Source organism: Dipodomys spectabilis, unplaced genomic scaffold (genome assembly GCF_019054845.1).
Source record: "Dipodomys spectabilis isolate Male_0828 unplaced genomic scaffold, ASM1905484v1 ptg000136l, whole genome shotgun sequence".
Lineage (NCBI taxonomy): Eukaryota > Metazoa > Chordata > Mammalia > Rodentia > Heteromyidae > Dipodomys > Dipodomys spectabilis.
Genome location: NW_024870813.1, coordinates 2,330,588 through 2,348,818, shown reverse-complemented (window position 1 = coordinate 2,348,818; position 18,231 = coordinate 2,330,588). Strand labels below are relative to the sequence as shown.

Sequence of the window (18,231 nt, the reverse complement as noted above, 5' to 3'; positions counted from 1 at the left end):
TTAGCATCAGGCTATCAGAAAGCATGGATCGCCCTATAGCACGTGACCCAAAGCTCCCAGGTAACAGACTAGCTCTTCTTCTACCACAATGGACTGAAGGAGGAAATGAGGGACAAAAGGATTATGGTGGGAAGCCTTGGGGGCATGGCAGCCAGCAGCATTCAGGGTTCTCATCTTCTCCCCAGCAGGAAGGAGCTTCTTGTCTGACCCCCTTTCCTGCTCTCAGAAAGGCCCAGGAATGGGGGAAGTTCCTTTGGCACTTCAGAATGATCACAAGTAATTTGCCTTTTTATTCATATAGAACAAAATTTACAAAGTCGTTCATACAGTTTTTGTATTTTGTTTTTTTTTTTTACTGACTTCGAAAATTGGGAATATTCAAAATACACTTTTACCCCACTCCATTCTGTCATTATTTACATATATGTACAAGAAAAATGAAAGAGTCTCTGTGTGTGTATGTGTGTGTGTGTGTGTGTGTGTGTGTGTGTGTGTGTGTATGTGTGGTCATTTTCTCGTATTAAAAAGCTCTGCTGGTCGGGTGGGTGGGCGGGCAGGTGGGAGGGCAGGCGGCGTGGTCAGATGGAGGTGCCATGGGACGTGTCCAGAGCCTCTGGAAGGACGCCTCCAGGCACAGGTTGAAAGGACATGGGGATGGGGGTCTTCACTGGACTCTGTCGAAACAGCCCCCCATTGGGTGACCTGTGTTTACACTGAATGGAGGGCATGGTGGCCGAGCTGCTCAGGGGCAGTGGCAGGTTGCTGCTGGGCCCTGATGACAGTGTCCGGCTGGTGCCATGGCTGCTTTGCTCGGGCAGAAAGGTGCTGACTGAGAGCTGGGTGTTCTGGTATTCCCTTGTAGGCTCCAAGGCTTGGCTGGGAGCCAAGCCTCCCATCTCCAGGGCTGAGAGCTCAATCGATGCAGGGGAAATCTGCTTGTGAGCAATGTCTTCATCCATGAGGCTGTTTATGCGTCTATGCACCTGCTCCAGGTTCACCTCTTTGTCCTGGGGAGAAAGCACAGGAAGATCAGGGGAAGCCTTAGCAGTCCACCAAGGCTGGCTTTACTGCAGCATGTGCATACCTTGAAGCACTGGCCTGTTTAGTGTTCTAGAAAGAGTATCTTTCCTATTTCCACCTCCCCTCAAGTGGGTGGTCAACCCTCTGTTATCTGGGGAACCCATAGGCCAGGCCACTTGTGCTTCTGTCCCCACAACCCTGCCAGCAAGTCTGCTGTACTCATCTCAGAATCATTGCCATGCCCAGCAGCAACTCTTGTGACAAAGCACTTCAAAGAACTGGCAGAGACAGGAGACTAAGTAAAGCCCCGTGGGAATAGAGGAATGGTCCTTCCTCCTCTGGTATGCCCCATGCCTTAACCATCTGAGTTCACAAAGACTTGGTATGATCACCCCCACCTTGCACAAAAGGAGGCTCGGCCTCAGAAAGGCTCTAGGACTTCATCAGAGACCTGAGTTCTGTGAGTGGTTGAGGCAGCTGGGAAGTGTGGAGAAGGAGGGGACTTCTGTCACCCAGGAATCTGTACATTCAGGGATGCCAAGAGTGGTACAAGTCTCTATCTGGAGGGCTAAGGAGGCTTTGTTGGGGTCATAAGGAAAGACACTTCTCATAGGGTAGCAGACTCTCCTGGTGTCACAAAGCCTTGAGATTGCCTGGAAAGTTCTCTCTCTCTCCAGGAGATTGTTTGGTTTGTTTCTCTGCTCAAAAAAGAAATTTTAAAAAGACCCAAATCACTCTTTTTAAGTGAGTTGATATTTTGCCTGTCAGAATGGATCACGATCTAAATGGTCGCATAGCTTGTAAGCTTAAGGAAGATGCCATCTGCTTCCTCAGTTGCTTGCTTCCCTTGTGAAGCCAGCAAGCTGTGGTCAGCCTCTTCTCCTAGGGAGCAGCTTCCCAGATGGGATTAGAAGCTTCAGCCCTACTTGTGGCCTGCACAGGTGCCAATGAAGGCAGATCAAGTGTACCACACTCTGCCACCCCTACCTGATGCCACGCTCCAAGAAAAACACTGGGCCCAAGATCATATCCAAGACAAATCTTGTGGGTGGTTCAGTGTTGACACCATATTGGACAAAGGAACTCAACCCTTTCCTATTTTGTAGGGATGATAGAAAATCTGAGAAATTTAAGTCTTGATATGCTTTCAGAAAGAAAAAGAAGAAACGATGCAAAATAAATAATGACTGAACTTCTACTGGTTTGGGTACATAGGAGTTTCCTTTAGGAAGAGGCCACCAAGAATGTCTGGCCTGAGTCCCCACTGTATCCAAGTGCACCAACCAGAGGGCAAACCCCAGGAAAACTCAAATGCACATTTACTAGGCAGGCAAGGAGTAGAAGTGCCCTGAAAGTCACTCCCTGCCTTAATATTCCCTGCCATGGAGAAAGGTACCCACAATTCTCTATACCCCCATGAGTTCATAATTGACATATAGTGCCTGACTTCTGGTGGGGAAACTGCTGCCATTCTCAGAAACTCTCCTGGAGCAAGAAAACTGACAACTTTATATGACAATGAAGAAATTGTTTCAGTTCGAGAGACACAAAGATCAGAGAGCACACTGGTTTGAAAGTGAACTCAGTTCAGTGTCAGATGGCAGTTGGACATAATTGACAAACTCCTTAAGGAGAACCTGAAGAAATGCAGTTCAGCACTAGCGGTAGGAGACCATTTCTGAGCTGAGGCCATGTCTGAATGGCAAAGGTCATGAGTGACATGGAGAGAAATGGCTCAAGGACACCAGGATTCTACTTGGGCAGAGGGAACACCATTCATAAAATAGTTTCATTAACTCCTTCAGATGTTTAAAAACTACAATCTCAATTGATGAGATTAATCCCAGGGAGCTCAGCACAAGTCAAAAATATCACTCAGCACTACCACTGATTTCTTTAAGCTTGTAGGGGAAAGCAAAGGAAAAATTATTGTATTTTAATGTGATTAATACTGGCCAGAATATGATTTCAAATTACCTTCCTTTGAACATCCACATTAGCTCCTTTTTTTGTTGCCAGTCCTGGGGCTTGAATTCAGGGCCTGGGTACTGTCCTTGAGCTTCTTTTGCTCAAGGCTAGTACTCTACCACTTGTGCCACAATGCCACTTCCAGCATTTTTTGTTTATGTGATACTAAGGAATCAAACCTAGGGTTTCCTTCATGCTAGGTAAGCACTCTACATATTCCAAGCCCTACACTACTAGCTCCTTTTCAACATCATCTTCCTAAAATGCAAATTTGATTATGTTATGCTACTCTGTGAAACTCCAGGATGATGTTTCTGGCTTTTAGACTGAAATAAAATATCCCTTACTACAACAAAAATAAAAAATAAAAAAATAATTCCATAAAAAGTGTATTTAATAGACCTCACCTACCAAACATCCCAGCTTAACAACACAAGTAGAGCTTGTTTTCACTCATGATTCTGTGGATGACTGGGAGCTACAGCTTGATGCCCCACCCTGGACACAGTGGTCCAGGAAGATGAGCATTCAAAACATGACATATTACTTCCTTTCTTTTATTTTATTTTTGGTACACATTAGGGACCTTGCACTCAGGATCTGGTTGGTATCCTACTTCTACCTTTTTGGTGGTAAACTGGAAGTAAGAATCCCATGGAGTTCCCTGACCAGGCCGGCTATGACCACAATCAACAGATTCTCAGCCTCTTGAGTAGCTAAGATTACAGGTGCCCAGCTTGCACATTGCTTGTCTAGCATAGTCAACATGAAAAAAGTTCATAGGTTGAACCACACGAAATCAGGGACAACCCAAAAATCATATAACAAATTCAAGTTCATTGCTTATTATATTAAGTTCAAATTCAAGTTCATTGTTTAATTAACACATGATGGAGGCAGTTGTGAGCAACTTCCTGCCTTTCTATATATTCATTTTAATTTTTGCATATAAAAATTTTCAAAGTAGTATTTTATGCCTGTTACTTGGAAGCATTAGTGTGTTCTAATCACTTAAAAGCAATGATTTTAATTTATTTATTTACTTTGAGGAAATAAGCTTATCTACCCTGGATAATATCTTATCAAGTGACCTGTTCACCTAGACAAGAGATAGAACCAGAACCTGAATCAGAACAAGAGGACTGAGTCTGAAATTTAATTGAAGAGACAAAGAATCAGAAGATGGTTGGTATTTGGTCAAGGAAAGTGGTGCCTTATCAAATACAGTGAACTCTGGGGAAAAGACAGACCAATCAAGATCCTCTGAAGAAAAACCTAAGAAAGATTCTCCTCCTCTCTTCCCCCTTACCTCTCTGAAATAGACGCTTTTACCACTGAAATACCAAGGAGAGAATGCAGAAGGCCTGGTGCATTTTGAAAGTAATAGGGCACAGAGTCCAGCCTGACGTGTTAAATACAGCTTGTGGGGAGATGACCAGGTCCTATTAAAGCACTTAGAAAACAACCAAATCCAGAAAGTCAATATAGACCTGGCCATTTCACTTCAAGATAGTGTTTGTAGCTGGGTGCTGTGGTTCAAACCCATAATATATAATAGTTACTTGAGATAAAAAAAATAAGGGGACAGTTGAGAGTTCAAGAGACTCCATCTTAACCAAGGATAGGTGCTGTGGTCTGAACCTATTGTTCCAACTTCTAGGGAAGCACAATGGCTGGGCACTGTGGCTCGTATTGGTCATACCCAGAAACACGGAGAAGCACAAAGAGGTGAATCATAGACCAGGACACACAGAGAACACAGTAAGACCCTATCTCAATAATAACCGACAGGAAAAAAGGCACTGAAGGTATTGTTTAAGTGATAGAACACCTGCTTATCAAACATTAGGTCCTGAGTTCAATCCCCAGTACTATCAATTTTAAAAAAGAAAGAAAAAGATAGTGTTTCTGAATACAAAGACTTGAATAAATAGTTCTTGTGTGTGTGTGTGTGTGTGTGCGCGCGCACATGTGTGTGCATGAATGTGTGTGTGTATCTGCATGTCTGTGTGTCTTTGTGTTTTTACCAATCCAGGGGCTCAAACTCAGGGCCTCACATTCTTCCTTAGCTTATTTGTTCAAGGCTGGCACTATGTGACTTGAGCCATACCTCCACTTCTGAATAAATACTTTCTTAAGCCCATTTATTTTCTTCTTGCTTCAAATGAAGGATGGATGAATCTGTTCCCAAGGCTGCAAGGGCGTGCAGTGTGAATCAACTCCCAATTGTGGCTATTAATTAGCCTTTAGCCTCTGCACATCAGGACACACAGAAAATGTCCACACCAATTGCAGAAATTTTCTAGCGAGAGCGTCCCATGCCAAATGGCTGTCAAAAAAATCCAACCTTCTAGCACCACTGAGACCTCTTTCTATTCAAATTCCATTATCCCAGTAGAGCCAATGCTAAGACAGACTTTGGGAGAGGAGGTTACCATTAGGAGCCTCAATGCCATTTTATTTTTTTTTAACTGGATAAGAAAATGCTTAGAGCAAGAAAAGCAAATGCTTCATGACCCCTCTGAAGAACAAAAATGCAGTCTGTCTGAGGGTCGTCTCACAATGTTTTCTTCATGCTGCCTCTTCCAGCTGTTCTATATGGACCCAGAATTGATCAACAAAGAACGGGATTATCTCATCTTCTTAGATCACCTGGGGGGTCACAGAATTAGCACACACAAGGTCACGTCTAGTTGTACCTTCTTGCATCTCAAGGCAAGGAAAGAGGCAGCAGGAGTAATCAGCTTACTCAAGGAAAGAGGCAAGGGTAATTTGAATAATTATTCATCTTTAAGACAAAATGGTGTATTCTATAATGTTATGCAAATTCAAATAATAGGCTTTTTTTATGTGAACTACATCAGTTTACATCCTCATTATCCCAAGGTTTCTGCGTTCAGCCAGGTAATGACAGCTGTGGAAAGAGACCTGGGAACTTCCTATGGCCTTCATTAATCTAGTGTAGGTAACTGACCTAGTCAAACACCCCAGAACATGACATAAAAATCCACTGGCTGCATTTACCCACAATTCGGCTGGATTCCAGCTCTGCATTTCTCGTTCCGAATTAAACATGACGAACAGATGCACCAACCGAGGTGACTAGGGAACCTCTCTGAGGCATTGTCTTGCAGAGAGATAAAGTTCTGTAATTAAGCCGCTGTTCACCAATGTGGAAATAATACAGTGTATTGGAAAACGGTAATTAACGAAACTATCATCTATGTAACAGTTTGTTACACGTGGGACTCGTTAGAACTGACTTTGTTTGGAATCCAACAGCTCCCACTTTAAGTCAGGCAAGACCAGAACTAGGAATGAGGGACCTCCCACCTGACTAGAATGATGGTTGCCAGCTCTCTCGTGCTAACCTCCGAATCGAGCCAGGTGGTAAATGAGACTTAATGACTGGGAGAAACACCACTGAGGCAATCCTCTTAAAGTATGATGCCAAAGGCTTACCCTGAGCTAGGGGAGTCAGAGTCATGGTTGGATAAAATCAGTGGCCGACCCTCACCTCAAGGAAGCAATCTTGAGAGAGATCTCACAGACAAATTTTTCAAAGCATCATGGCAAAGTTTTGAGTAGTTTAATCACAGAACTGAGAGTGATCCAATGAGTAACAGGAAACAAGAGAAAAAAACTGAGGCTAGGAGCAAAGTGATTTGCTCAAGGTTACACAGTTCTATGGTGAGTGAAGCATCAGGATTAGCATTCACATCCACCTGGCTCCAAAACCTGGATTTCCCATCCTGCTCACCCACCATACCAGGTTCAATATTTACCTAGTCTCACCATGACAATGTATCAACACCTTAGCAGAAGGTTGATGGTAGATTTTTAATCCTTAGCAGAGTAACAGAAGCAAATGTAGAGTTTATCAATTACAGTTGTCACTATCTCCTTACAATGACCCTTTGGGAAATAAAGCCCAGGCATCTGTATTTCAAACAGCTCCAGAATTAATCACCTTGCATGCACAGCCATAATTGAATGCCATTGATCTCACTGCAGTGATTACCCAACAATTTAACATGAATAAGAATTGCTTTATAAGGAGTCCAAGCGAGTTCATTTGAATGAAACTTTTGAGCTCCTACTACCAGATGAACTCATGCTCTTAGGAAAGCATTCTTCTTGAGTTCTTGGCACACAGAAGGTGCTCAAAACATCAGTTATATTCATCATGTCTTAATGAGGGCCTCTATGTTTCAGAAAGAAGGCAAAATGATGAGAATTCAGAGGTGAAGAGTTGCTGGCAGATTTGCAGCAGAGACAGGCAGATAAATAATTACTGGCAGTATGGAATTGCATCTAACAAAGGAAATACCCAATGGCCACATTCAGAGGAAGCTTGCCAGTAGGCTGGTTTGAAGATTTGCAGTGATATATAATAAAGTGCTCAGTGCTGCTCAGTGCTGGGGGCACACACCTGTAATCCCAGCTACTTAGGAGGCTGAAATCTGAGGATTGCAGTTCGAAGCCAGGCCAAGCAAGAATGTCTGTGAGACTCTTAGCTCTAATGAACTTTGGAAAAGCTGGAAATGGAGTACCATTGTTAGCCATGAGCAAGAATGCCCAGGGGCAGCCCGTAGGCCCTGAGTTCAAGCCCTCAGACTAGCACACCCACACAAAAAGTGCTCAGTGCTTTCCAACTGGAAGGCCTTGGGCTACAAACTAGAACGCACCAAGCTGTCTGATCTCAATAAAGTAGCTATCAGGTTAGACTCAAGTTTCAACAGAAGAAAGAAGCTGTGGTTTAGAGAAGTAGCTGCCCCATCAGAGGCCTAACCCAGGGAAGAACTGTATCATATCCTTCATTTCCTGAATTCTCTGAAGAAAAAAAGCTAGGATCTGGATCCTAGCTAGGAACTCCGAGTTGTTTGTGGGGGATCCTAGATAGGAACTCAGGATCTGACACACACCAGCCAGGAAGCCAGTGCCCTGGATCTATGATAAACCTGCCTCGAGAGGGAAGCAGATCTTGCCCGTTCTAGGTCACTTCCCTGTCGCCCTCCAAGGGTAAGGATGCCTCTCTCAAATGTTGTGAAATAGATAAATGTGTAATTTGTCCAGCACAGGCCAGGTAACCTAGGGTGTGATTTGCCTCCACACTCCTCACCATCCATAAGAAGTAACAGCCCCTTGGTCACCATGAATCAGGCATGTCTTTAGGATGGGAGTAACCTTAAAGTACTTTGCACACCTTTCTTGATTGAAAAAGTTTTAATAAATAAAAGGGAATTTGTGCAGCAGAGAGAAAAATCTCCACACAGACTAAACAGTTATCACAGTTATCAAAGGAAGAGAGGCAAAGAATAGCATGGAGTTGAAGATTTGACCTTCCAAGAAGGGTCTACACAGATTCTGGGCAGACAAAGAGGCCAGCCATCTCTTAGCTTCCTGCCATTCAGCCATCCTCACCAGCCACCTCTTGCCTGCCACAGAAGCCTGGGGCTAGGGAGGGCGGGCATAGGCAGGAAGCAGCAAGAATTCCAAGCTTCCAGCCTCGTGATGGATGATTCATCTCTCAATCCTCATGTCAGCTCCCATTTGTGCAGTTCTCATCTTTATTTCATGAATATTTTATTCTCAGAGCAATGACTCTACATCCCCCATAAATCTAACGGGTGGCTCTTTACTGCATCCTCTGAGCTTGATGCACTCACCTGCATTTGGGTAACTACATAATTGTCTGATTCCTCAGGAAAAAAAAATATATGAGCTCAAATGCACATGAATATTAAGGGCTTGAACGCACATTACTACTCTTGCCCAAATAGGTGTCTAAACTCTGAAGACAATCTCAGAACAAGCCATTAAACATAGCTTGGGCTCCACCCAAAGACAGGTTCCCAGCTCTTAAGAAATATGGCCAGTGGTCCCAAATGAAATGCTTTAAGAGTAACTAGACACTCTCACCTAATTGCAAATGTTGCTCCATAAAACACAAGCCACAGTAGATCTAAATTAAACACCATCATTATTTCCTCCATGCTCTGAAAGATATGCTTCTAAAATATGGTCATTTTAGCCCTTTCCGTTTCCCACTCCCTATTTGGATGAGGAATCTAAACCCCTCAGCCAGGCGTAAAAGTCCTGGGGAGCAGATCCAGCCTTCCTCTCCAGCCTCTTCTTCCTACCCTCATGCCCTGTTAACCCTTCACTTACCATTCACTACCTCATCTCATCTCCAGCTCTAGGGTTCCTTCTAATTTTCATCATTCTTATCAGAACAACTCAAGCCTCCTCAAACCTTGGCTATGTGCTACTACCCACTGTGGCCCCATGATGGGTCAGCTGGGCTGGGGACCCCTGTGCATTGTGGTGGTATTTTCTGCTTCCTTCAGAACAGCTGAGATCAAGAGAATGGAGGTCTGCTGGGTGAGGTCTGTGCTGTTCCTGTCAGTGAGGTGGTAAATCATCTGAGAGGAGGGCTGGACCCTGATCAACAAACTTATTAAAGGAAGAAGGGAAGGAGGTGGAAGAAACTTCCTTTTAAATTGGAACAAAAAAGCTGGTGGCTCACATCTATAACCCTAGCTACTCAGGAGGCTAAGATCTGAGTTTCATGGTTCAAACCAAGCCTGGGCAGTAAAGTCCGTGAGACTCTTATCTCCAATTAACCACCAAAAAGCTGGAGGTAGAGCTGTGGCACAAGTGGTAGAGCGCTATCCTTGAGCAAGAGAGTTCAGGGACAGCATCCAGGCCCTGAGTTCAAGCCCTAGGACTGGCACATGTGCACACACGCACACACACATGCACATGCACACACACACACACACACACACACATACACTAAAAGTAGGAAAAAATGATAGTATGTGTTTCCATGAAACATCATAATGGCAGGATTAACTGCAGCTGCCCTGCTTCTCTGCCTGCTTCTCCATGGACCCTCCTTCATATCTAGAAGCAGCCGGGGCAGGGAGACCCACACTTTGGAAGCAGGATATGAACATTCATCCTCTCATACTCAAAATGGTGGACTTAGACACCAGGAGTTAAGCAAGAAGGGAACAGCTATGGCTGACAGCCTTGATTCTTCTTTTTATCTCTATTTCCCCACATTCCTAGCTATGTCTCCCAGAAAATAAAATTCTGTCTTTCCCCTACCCCCTCTTTCTTTCTCTCTCTCACCCTCTAATTCCACCCCCCCACATGTGCACCTGTATACATACAAACTATGACAGGCTGAAGCTGTCATGACAATGGAGGTTGTAAAGAGATAAAACTGAAAATAGTTGTAAAGGGACAAGACTGAAAATAGATAATGCCTTCCAATTCAGGAGCTCTTAGGGGATCTATTAAGAGTTTGAACTTGAGTTATGTCTTGGAGCCCACCCCGCCCACACCAGCCACGCCAGCAACAATGCAATACCGACACCTCTGCTCCCCTGATTTATAGGGCATTTCCTTTTTCCTTTTTCTTTCCTTTCGTTCTTTTTTGTGCCAGTCCTGGGTTTGAACACAGGGCCTGGGTGCTCTTTCTGAGCTTCTTTTGCTCAAGGCTAACACTACTACTTAAGCCACAGTGCCATTTACACACACACACACACACACACACACACACACACATACACACACACACAGGCACACAGGCACACACACACACACACACACACACATATATATGTGTGTGTGTGTGTGTGTGTGTGTGTGTGTGTGTGTTTATTGGAAATAGCCTTCTCACCATGTTTCCTGCCCCAGCTGGTTTTGAATCACAATCCTCAGATCTCAGCCTCCTGAGCAGCTAGGATTACAGACATGAGCCACCAGCACCCCCCCCCCCCCCCCCAGCCCATGAGGCATTTTCAAAGCCTATCAGGTGGAAGACAGTACAAACTGTCCAAGAGGGGTTGGATATGAGCCAGCCAGTGACTCTTTCATCCACTCTTTCTTCTCTGTTCCTACTATGGGTAGCTCTGGGCCCAGCCCACTCTGCCTGGCTGCTTCTGTGAGCATAGACCTTGATTGGTGTCGGTATTATAGTGTTGCTGGCGTGGCTGGTGTGGGCAGGGTGGGCTCCAAGACATAAGCTCAAGTTCAAACTCTTAATAGATCCCCTAGGAGCTCCTGAATTGGAAGGCATTATCTATTTTCAGTGGTGAGAGGCCATGACGTGGAGGGGTCAGACATGAAGCACCTGCTGCAGAGGTATGTGAGGTTCTTCATGAAACCACTGCTAAAAATAATTCCCAGTCCCTCCCAGTGACTTAGTACAAAAGTTTCCAGTTGTAGCTGCATTCTGGTGGCTCATGCATGCAATTGTAGCTACTCAGAAGGCTGAGATCTGAGGATTGAGTTCAAAGCCAGTCTGGATAGAAAGATCATGAGACTCTTATCTTCAATTAATCACCAAATTATGGGGAGAACCATGAACTGTTCCACTCAGTTAATTCTCCTCGGACTTCTTCCTTCCTGCCTTCCTGTGGTCCAGGAGGGACAGAGGAGCTATGGAGGTGGTATTGGAGCCACAATTTGTATTTCTGACATGGAGATATACAGAGTAAGGAAGGGAAGACTGATGCCCTCACAATGTTTCAGCATTGGTTCAGCAGTGCTGAACCAATCAGATAACAGAGCTCATTGGGATGAATAGTCAGTCAAGGAAGATGGAAGGGAGCAGCCACCATGGTTCTCAGCAGGGACTTCCTTACAGACTGGTGAGTGACAGCATGGCAAGCCAATCACTGTAGACAACAGCAATGGTGGCTAAGATGTTGGAATTTACTGTCCAAGGGCACCAATCCCCAGGCCTAAACTAGACTGAGAAGATTCCAGTTAGCCTTTACACTCCTCCTGGATGGTTTTTATTTTTCCCCCTACCCTAGTTGATTTTGTCTTTCCCATGGACCTCTTCCTCTAAAACCATTTTTATGAACTTATCCTGTGCCACTTGAGTTGCCAGGGAAAACAAAAAAATGAACACATCAAGAGAGCCAGATGCCTTCCAGCTCCCTGTTTGGGATTTCCATCCTCACCCCAACAGAATCAGTAAGCAGGGCTGTTATTGCTGAGGTGTCTATGCTGGGAAGTGACAGCCAATGAATGTAGTGATGGGGCTTGTGCTGAGAACACTGTCATCAAATGGCACTCCTTGCTGCCCTCTTTTAGAAGAACTGTCTCCTAGGGGCCCTAGTGAAGGCTTCATTTCAAACAATTCCCAAGACAAGCTTAGAAAAGAACCAACCCCCCGCCCCCCACTATAGGAAGCGTTCAAGTATGAGTTCATTGTGGTTAGCACCCACATGGAGGGAAGCCTGAGGAAGAGACCTACAGTAATGTCTGTGGTGGGTGTCCCAAGAGGAATGTGGGCAAGGCTGGACCCTACAAGAAGGTGGGAGAGGGGGAGGAGGGGTAACAGGAGAGAGGGGTCTCCCTCTGTGGTTGGGTAAGCAGGGCCCCCAGGCCCATGGTAAGAAGTCAAAGAGAACCAGGAAGGAACATGGGCTCCTCTCTTACCCTACAGGTGATCTCTCCAGGTCAGGGTGGAGGCACAAGAGCAGGGCAGGGTGGGAAAGGGCTCTCTGGCGCTGCCCACGCTGTACTTGCTCTATAGATAAATACAGGACTTTAGTGGCCATGATTGGCACTTGGTGCTTTTTTTTTTTTTCAAAATATGAAACTATCCCCTGCATTTTCCTCTCTTGTTTTTAAAAAACACAAACAAAACAAAGCAGGGTGAAGGCAGGAATAACATTGTCCAAAAAGAAATGTACTCTTCACCTGACTTTTGAACCTCTAACCCCTCTGTACATCACCTTGATAATAGCAATAAAAATATTAAAGTAAAAAAAAATAAAGCCAGAATCCCTCCCAATATAAATTATTGCTGTCTCCCAACAAGATGGTCCAGGGAAACACTAATGGGAAGAAAACAACCCACCAAACAACCCAGTGGGATCCCTCCCTCCTCAGTGGTGGCAGATGGGGGCAGGACCCCAGGTACCAACCTCTTTGGGGGTCTCCTGGTGGCACCGGTTGCTGTTCCACCACAACTCCAAGGCAGCCACCAGGCAGGCAAGGAGAAGACCAATTGCCAAGATGCAGAAGACACCAGCAAAGCTGTGCAGCTTCAGGGATTTGCCATCTGCCTGGGCACTGGCGTGGCTGGTGAGGTCGCAGCGGCCGGTGTGCGGCCACCACTTCTGCTTGAGTACATCTAGGTCCCCTGTGTCCTGCAGCTCCAGGATCCTGCAAGACACAACTCAGGTGAGCCACAGGCACAGATCTTGACAACTCTGTTCTGGCTCTGCAGCCATGATGGTTCCACTATTACCAGCCTTGAACCATCATAGCAATTCTCTGCCTCAATTCCCCCTAAATCCATTCTCCACACTGCAGACATGATGATCTTCCCAAAACACTCATCAGGTTTTATCTCTTCTCAGCAACCAATCTTCTCTCCTCTGTTGTCTATAGACCAAGTCCAGTAGCAAAATAGGAAAATAAATAAGGAATAAATAGGACAAAGTGGGTTTAAGGCATTCATGGTTATTTAGAGAGGTGGGTTGGGAGTGGTGAATGACAATGTTGATCACATTGCACTGTACTCAAACTGCCTTGCTGAATGCCAACCCCTTGGTACAACTACTTAAAAATACCTTTAAATTCCTTATTTAAAACCTCAATAGCCACAGGTTGAGCATCTCTAATTTAAAAAATCTGAAATCCAAAATGCTCCCCAATCTGAAAGATTCTGAAGGCTAACATGGTGTCCCAATTAGAAAATTCTACATCTGTCCTCTGATAGTTTGATGGATATAATGCAAAATTATTCAAGAAAGTATATACAATTTCACACTTTAAAACATAAATTCTTTGATTAGATCTAGGTCTCACTCCCTAAGATATCTCATTATACATATATATATATATATATGTATATATATATATAATGAGATATATAATTATATATAGTGAGATATATATAATGATATATAATATATAGTGATACATTATATAATATTATGTATGATGTATCATATACAATGGGATATCTATGTGTAATTATACATATATAATGCTATATAATATATAATGCATTATATATATTCACTTAAAAACAGAAAAACTCCAAAGCATTTCTTACTCAAGCATTTCTGACAAAGAATACTTCATATGTCTACCCTATGTCTCTCCTTCTAAGACCCACACCATTCTTCCATTCATTCATTTGATGTGGAATGTGATGCCTAATACTGTTGATCTTATCATCTCAAGGCATAAGCTGGCTTTAAGACAAGCAGAGCAAGCAATGTAAAGACAGAAGCTGTGATAAACACAATGAAATGGAAGTACAGGTGGTGTAAGGAAATGGCACATTTGGGGGCCAGCTTAGCCTGGAAGGCTAAGGAGTATCTTGTAAAGGAAGTAATGGTTAAATCACACCTGAAGCATGATTTATCGTAAAATAGCTCATACTGGTCTAACATATTCAATGTGCTAGGAAGTATCTGCATTAAGTATTTTGTAGATAATGATGCATCTTTTTGTCAAGGTTATTTCTATGTTCCCATTTTTACAGAGAAAGAAATCGAAACTCTGAGAGATGAAATGCTTTCCCAAATTTACTTTGAGGTTTACAGCATTGGCATTCAACGAGGCTAGGAAGACCCTTCCTTGGACTAGAACTACATATAAATGTCTTGTCTGGTGTAGAGGTTCATCATGTTTAAGACAGTGAGGCTGTCAATGGTGAGTTAGGAGAAGGTCAGCAAGATTAAGTGAGTACTAGGCAGGTAGAGCCCAGGAATATGGATTGGATTTATTCCATCCAGGAGGGGCAACTCTTACTGCTCCTTGCTGCCCCCTACCAAAGATTGTAGATTTGTCCTGAAATCCAGGAATCTAAAAAGTGATCTAGTGGCAGCCTGGAATATCCTCCCACCCTACACCCCACACCTACACTGACTCCAAATATCCAACCAAGCCTTTCCATTTTGGAAATCATGCTCATTGAATCTGGTCCAAGGAGTTATTCAGTTAACAACACCTGAATTGATTTCCTTATCCTCTGGGCACTGTTAATGAACAGCAGCTTTTCACACTGGGAAATAGTCAACTAGATGCTGAGCAGTATCTGTCTTGGATTTGTGTCACGGGCCAGCTGTGACCACAGGTTTAAGGCAGTACTTAGATATCCTACATTGTATCTGGTGGGCAAAAATGGTGACTCAAGAGGGTGGACTGACCTGTCAGCAGCATGGATCCAGAATGGCACAGCCACTCTTTGGATGGGATCAGTCAAGCTGGGTGCAAAGAGCAGGCTTTGGAGTCACCAGATCTCAGCCTTGTATAGCTAGACATAGGATCTGTCCCGGCTAACTCTCAGTATCCTCATCTTTCTGGCAGACTGGATCCCTACTAGATTATTAGGGCAGTGGCCTTTGGGGTGGGTCTGTGGGTTATTTTTTCCATGTTTGTTTTTAATTATATAAACCCAGCTGCTGGCACAACTAAAGCCTAAGGCTACAAGCATATGCTCTTCCAATAAAAATATGCATATAGGGCTGGGAAAGTGGCTCATTGGTAGAGTGCTTGCCTTGCATGCATGAGGCCCTGGGTTCGATTCCTCAGCACCACATAAGCAAAAAGAAAAAAGCTGGAAGTGGTGCTGTGGCTCAAGTGGTACAGCGCTAGCCTTGAGCTGAAGAGCTAAGGGATAGCGCCCAGGCCCAGGGTTCAGGCCCCACGACTGGACTCCCCAAAAAAATATGCATGTATTTCTCAGATAATGAGAAACTAACTTAAACCATCATGGCCATGGTAAAATCATGACACTATGTCCATCAAATGTCCAGGGCACTGATGAGCACATATGACTCAGAATATGGCTATATGTGGAAGGTCTTGCACACTGAGATAAATGCATGATTTAAGGTGCATTTGGGTGTTTGGGGGCCATGCTCCTGAGCTTTCTCTCCAATAGCACAATGCATAATTAACTGGGCAGCCACAGTGTCTCATTCAGTATCTCACATAACTCGTGTCAGGTAAAAAAAGTTGTGTGTCTATAGGTCCACTGGCCTTAACTAAGTGTCTTGGTTGGCAGAGTTGAATAGGTTGAACATCCTGTAAAGTTATGGGAACTCCAATGCCAGTCATAAAAGATGTCAGGACCTTGGAGAAAGCTAATGGTTGAACTATTGACTCACCATGGAGAGAATGGAGTTGCGTGCTGATGGACACTGTACTAATGCAAATAATTGGAAGACAGACTTTGAAATTTTAGCCTCAATTCAAAAGTCTGAGATGATAAATGCACCTACCTCCCAGACCATTAGCTCATAACCTGGTGAGCAACAAAACCTCCATAAAAGGTGGATAGAGCCTGGTATTGGTGGCTCACACCTGTAATCCTAGCTACTCAGGAGGCTGAGATATGAAGATCACAGTTCGAAGCTAGCATGGGCAGGAAAGTCTGTAACACTCTTATCTCCACTTAACCAACCAAAAAAGTCAGAAATGGAACTATGACTCATGGTAGAGCACTAGTCCTAAGCACAGAAGTTTAGGGACAACACCCAGGGACTAAGTTCAAGCCCCAGGTCTGACACAGAAAATAAAAGGTGCTTAGTAATTGAGCAATCTGATGGCCATCTTGACCAACGAGACTTATTTGGCAAGTTTGGTATAAGATGCCTTTACTGAGAAAATAATAGGGGAAAATCATTTTACACTATTGCAATCCTCATAACAGCTTGCTAAGTAATTTCTTTTTGTTTGTTTTGGTTGGTGTGTGTGTGTGTGTGTGTGTGTGTGTGTGTGTGTGTGTGTGTGTGTGTGTGTGTGTGTGTGTGTTGTGTGTGTGTGTGTGTGTGTGTGTGTGTGTGTGTGTGTGTGTGTGTGTGTTGAGACCCGGGCAGGAGCTCAGGGCTTTGTACTCTCTATTGTCTTTTTTGCTCAAGGCCACACTCTATCACTTGAGCCATGCTCTGCTTCTGGCTTTTGTCTGGTTAATTGGAGATAGGAGTCTCATGGACTTTACTGCTCAGGCTTGCTTTGAACTTTGATCCTCAGATCTCAGCCCCCTGAGTAGCTAGGATTACAGGTGTGAGCTATCAGAGTCTGGCTTGAAGTGCAATTCTTATCATGTCTGTTTCACTTCTTGCAGACCAGAGGCTGAGGATGTAGAAAACTTGTCCCAGGTTACAAATGGAAAGTGGCAAGCCTGTTATTGAGATCTGGATAATTCTGATCAGAGAGGCTGAATTCTTTTGGGAACAGCAAGCTGTTCTTTAAGGATACAGCTCTGGCATAGGAAATAGTGAAGCACTCGACAGATTGTGAGTTCAGATCCTTTCTCCACTCAGCAAGCATCTTCTGTGTAACATAGCCTCACTACTTAATTTTGACCTTCTCTCCTTCTGGCTCCCTGTAATTCTCTACATCTTTTATACTCAGCTGGACACCAGTGGCTCACTGGTATAATCCTAGTTACTCAAGAGGCTGAGATCTGAGGATTGCAGTTTGAAGCTAGCCTGGGCAGAAAAGTACCCATGAGATTCATCTCCAGTTATCCACTCAAAACCCAGAAGTGGTAGAGTGGCTCAAAGTGGTAGAGTACTAGCCTTGAGCACAAAGACAGTGACAGTGCTCAGGCTGAAAAAACAAAAACAAAAAAACCCCACATATTTTTTTTTTTTTTTGTCAGTAGTGGGGCTTGAACTCTAGCTCTTCAGCTCAAGGCCAGTAGTCTAGCACTTGATACACAGTTTTCTGGTAGTTAATTGGAGATAAGAATCTCACAGACTTTTCTGCCCAGGATGGCTTTGAACCACGATCTTCAGATCTCAGCCTCCTGAGTAGCTAGGATTACAGGTGTGAGCCACCGGCGCCCGGCAAAACCCACATCTTTTATACTCAGTCCAGAAAGAGCATAAGACCATTTACAGGGAAATACAGCACAGAACAAAAATAATCAAACCAACAAAGGAACTTTAAATACAGTAGCAACAGGAAAGAAAAGTCACAGGCATAAAATGTCTTCTAGAATGGGGTTCAACTAATGCACACTAATAATTCATAGTCTTGCTTATGAGGAAGCCAGAGCGATAATAGTCACTTCCTGAAGCCAGTTGTTCTATTTTCCAGACAGATATAATTGCAGGTGCTTTTCTTTATTCAATAGTTGTGGAGCCTGTTACACAGTAGGTACTCAATAAATGGCTATTAAGTCGCTAAACATTTATTGAATGCCCACTCTGCATGCTGGGGTCTGCAAACCTATTATAGCCC

The 18,231-nt window shown here is 44.0% G+C and overlaps 1 protein-coding gene across 1 annotated transcript in view; it reads right to left on the bottom strand.

The window, feature by feature from the left end:
- Positions 1-270: 270 nt before the first annotated feature.
- Positions 271-18,231, bottom strand: part of Grid1 (glutamate ionotropic receptor delta type subunit 1) — a 751,350-nt gene continuing 733,389 nt past the window's right edge. The window contains exons 15-16 of the mRNA XM_042690370.1: positions 12,945-13,185; positions 271-1,007 (exon numbers count right to left, since the gene is read on the bottom strand). Of these exons, the coding sequence (XP_042546304.1) occupies positions 579-1,007; positions 12,945-13,185 (670 nt within the window). The 3' untranslated portion in view covers positions 271-578. The remainder of the gene's footprint in view (positions 1,008-12,944; positions 13,186-18,231) is intronic.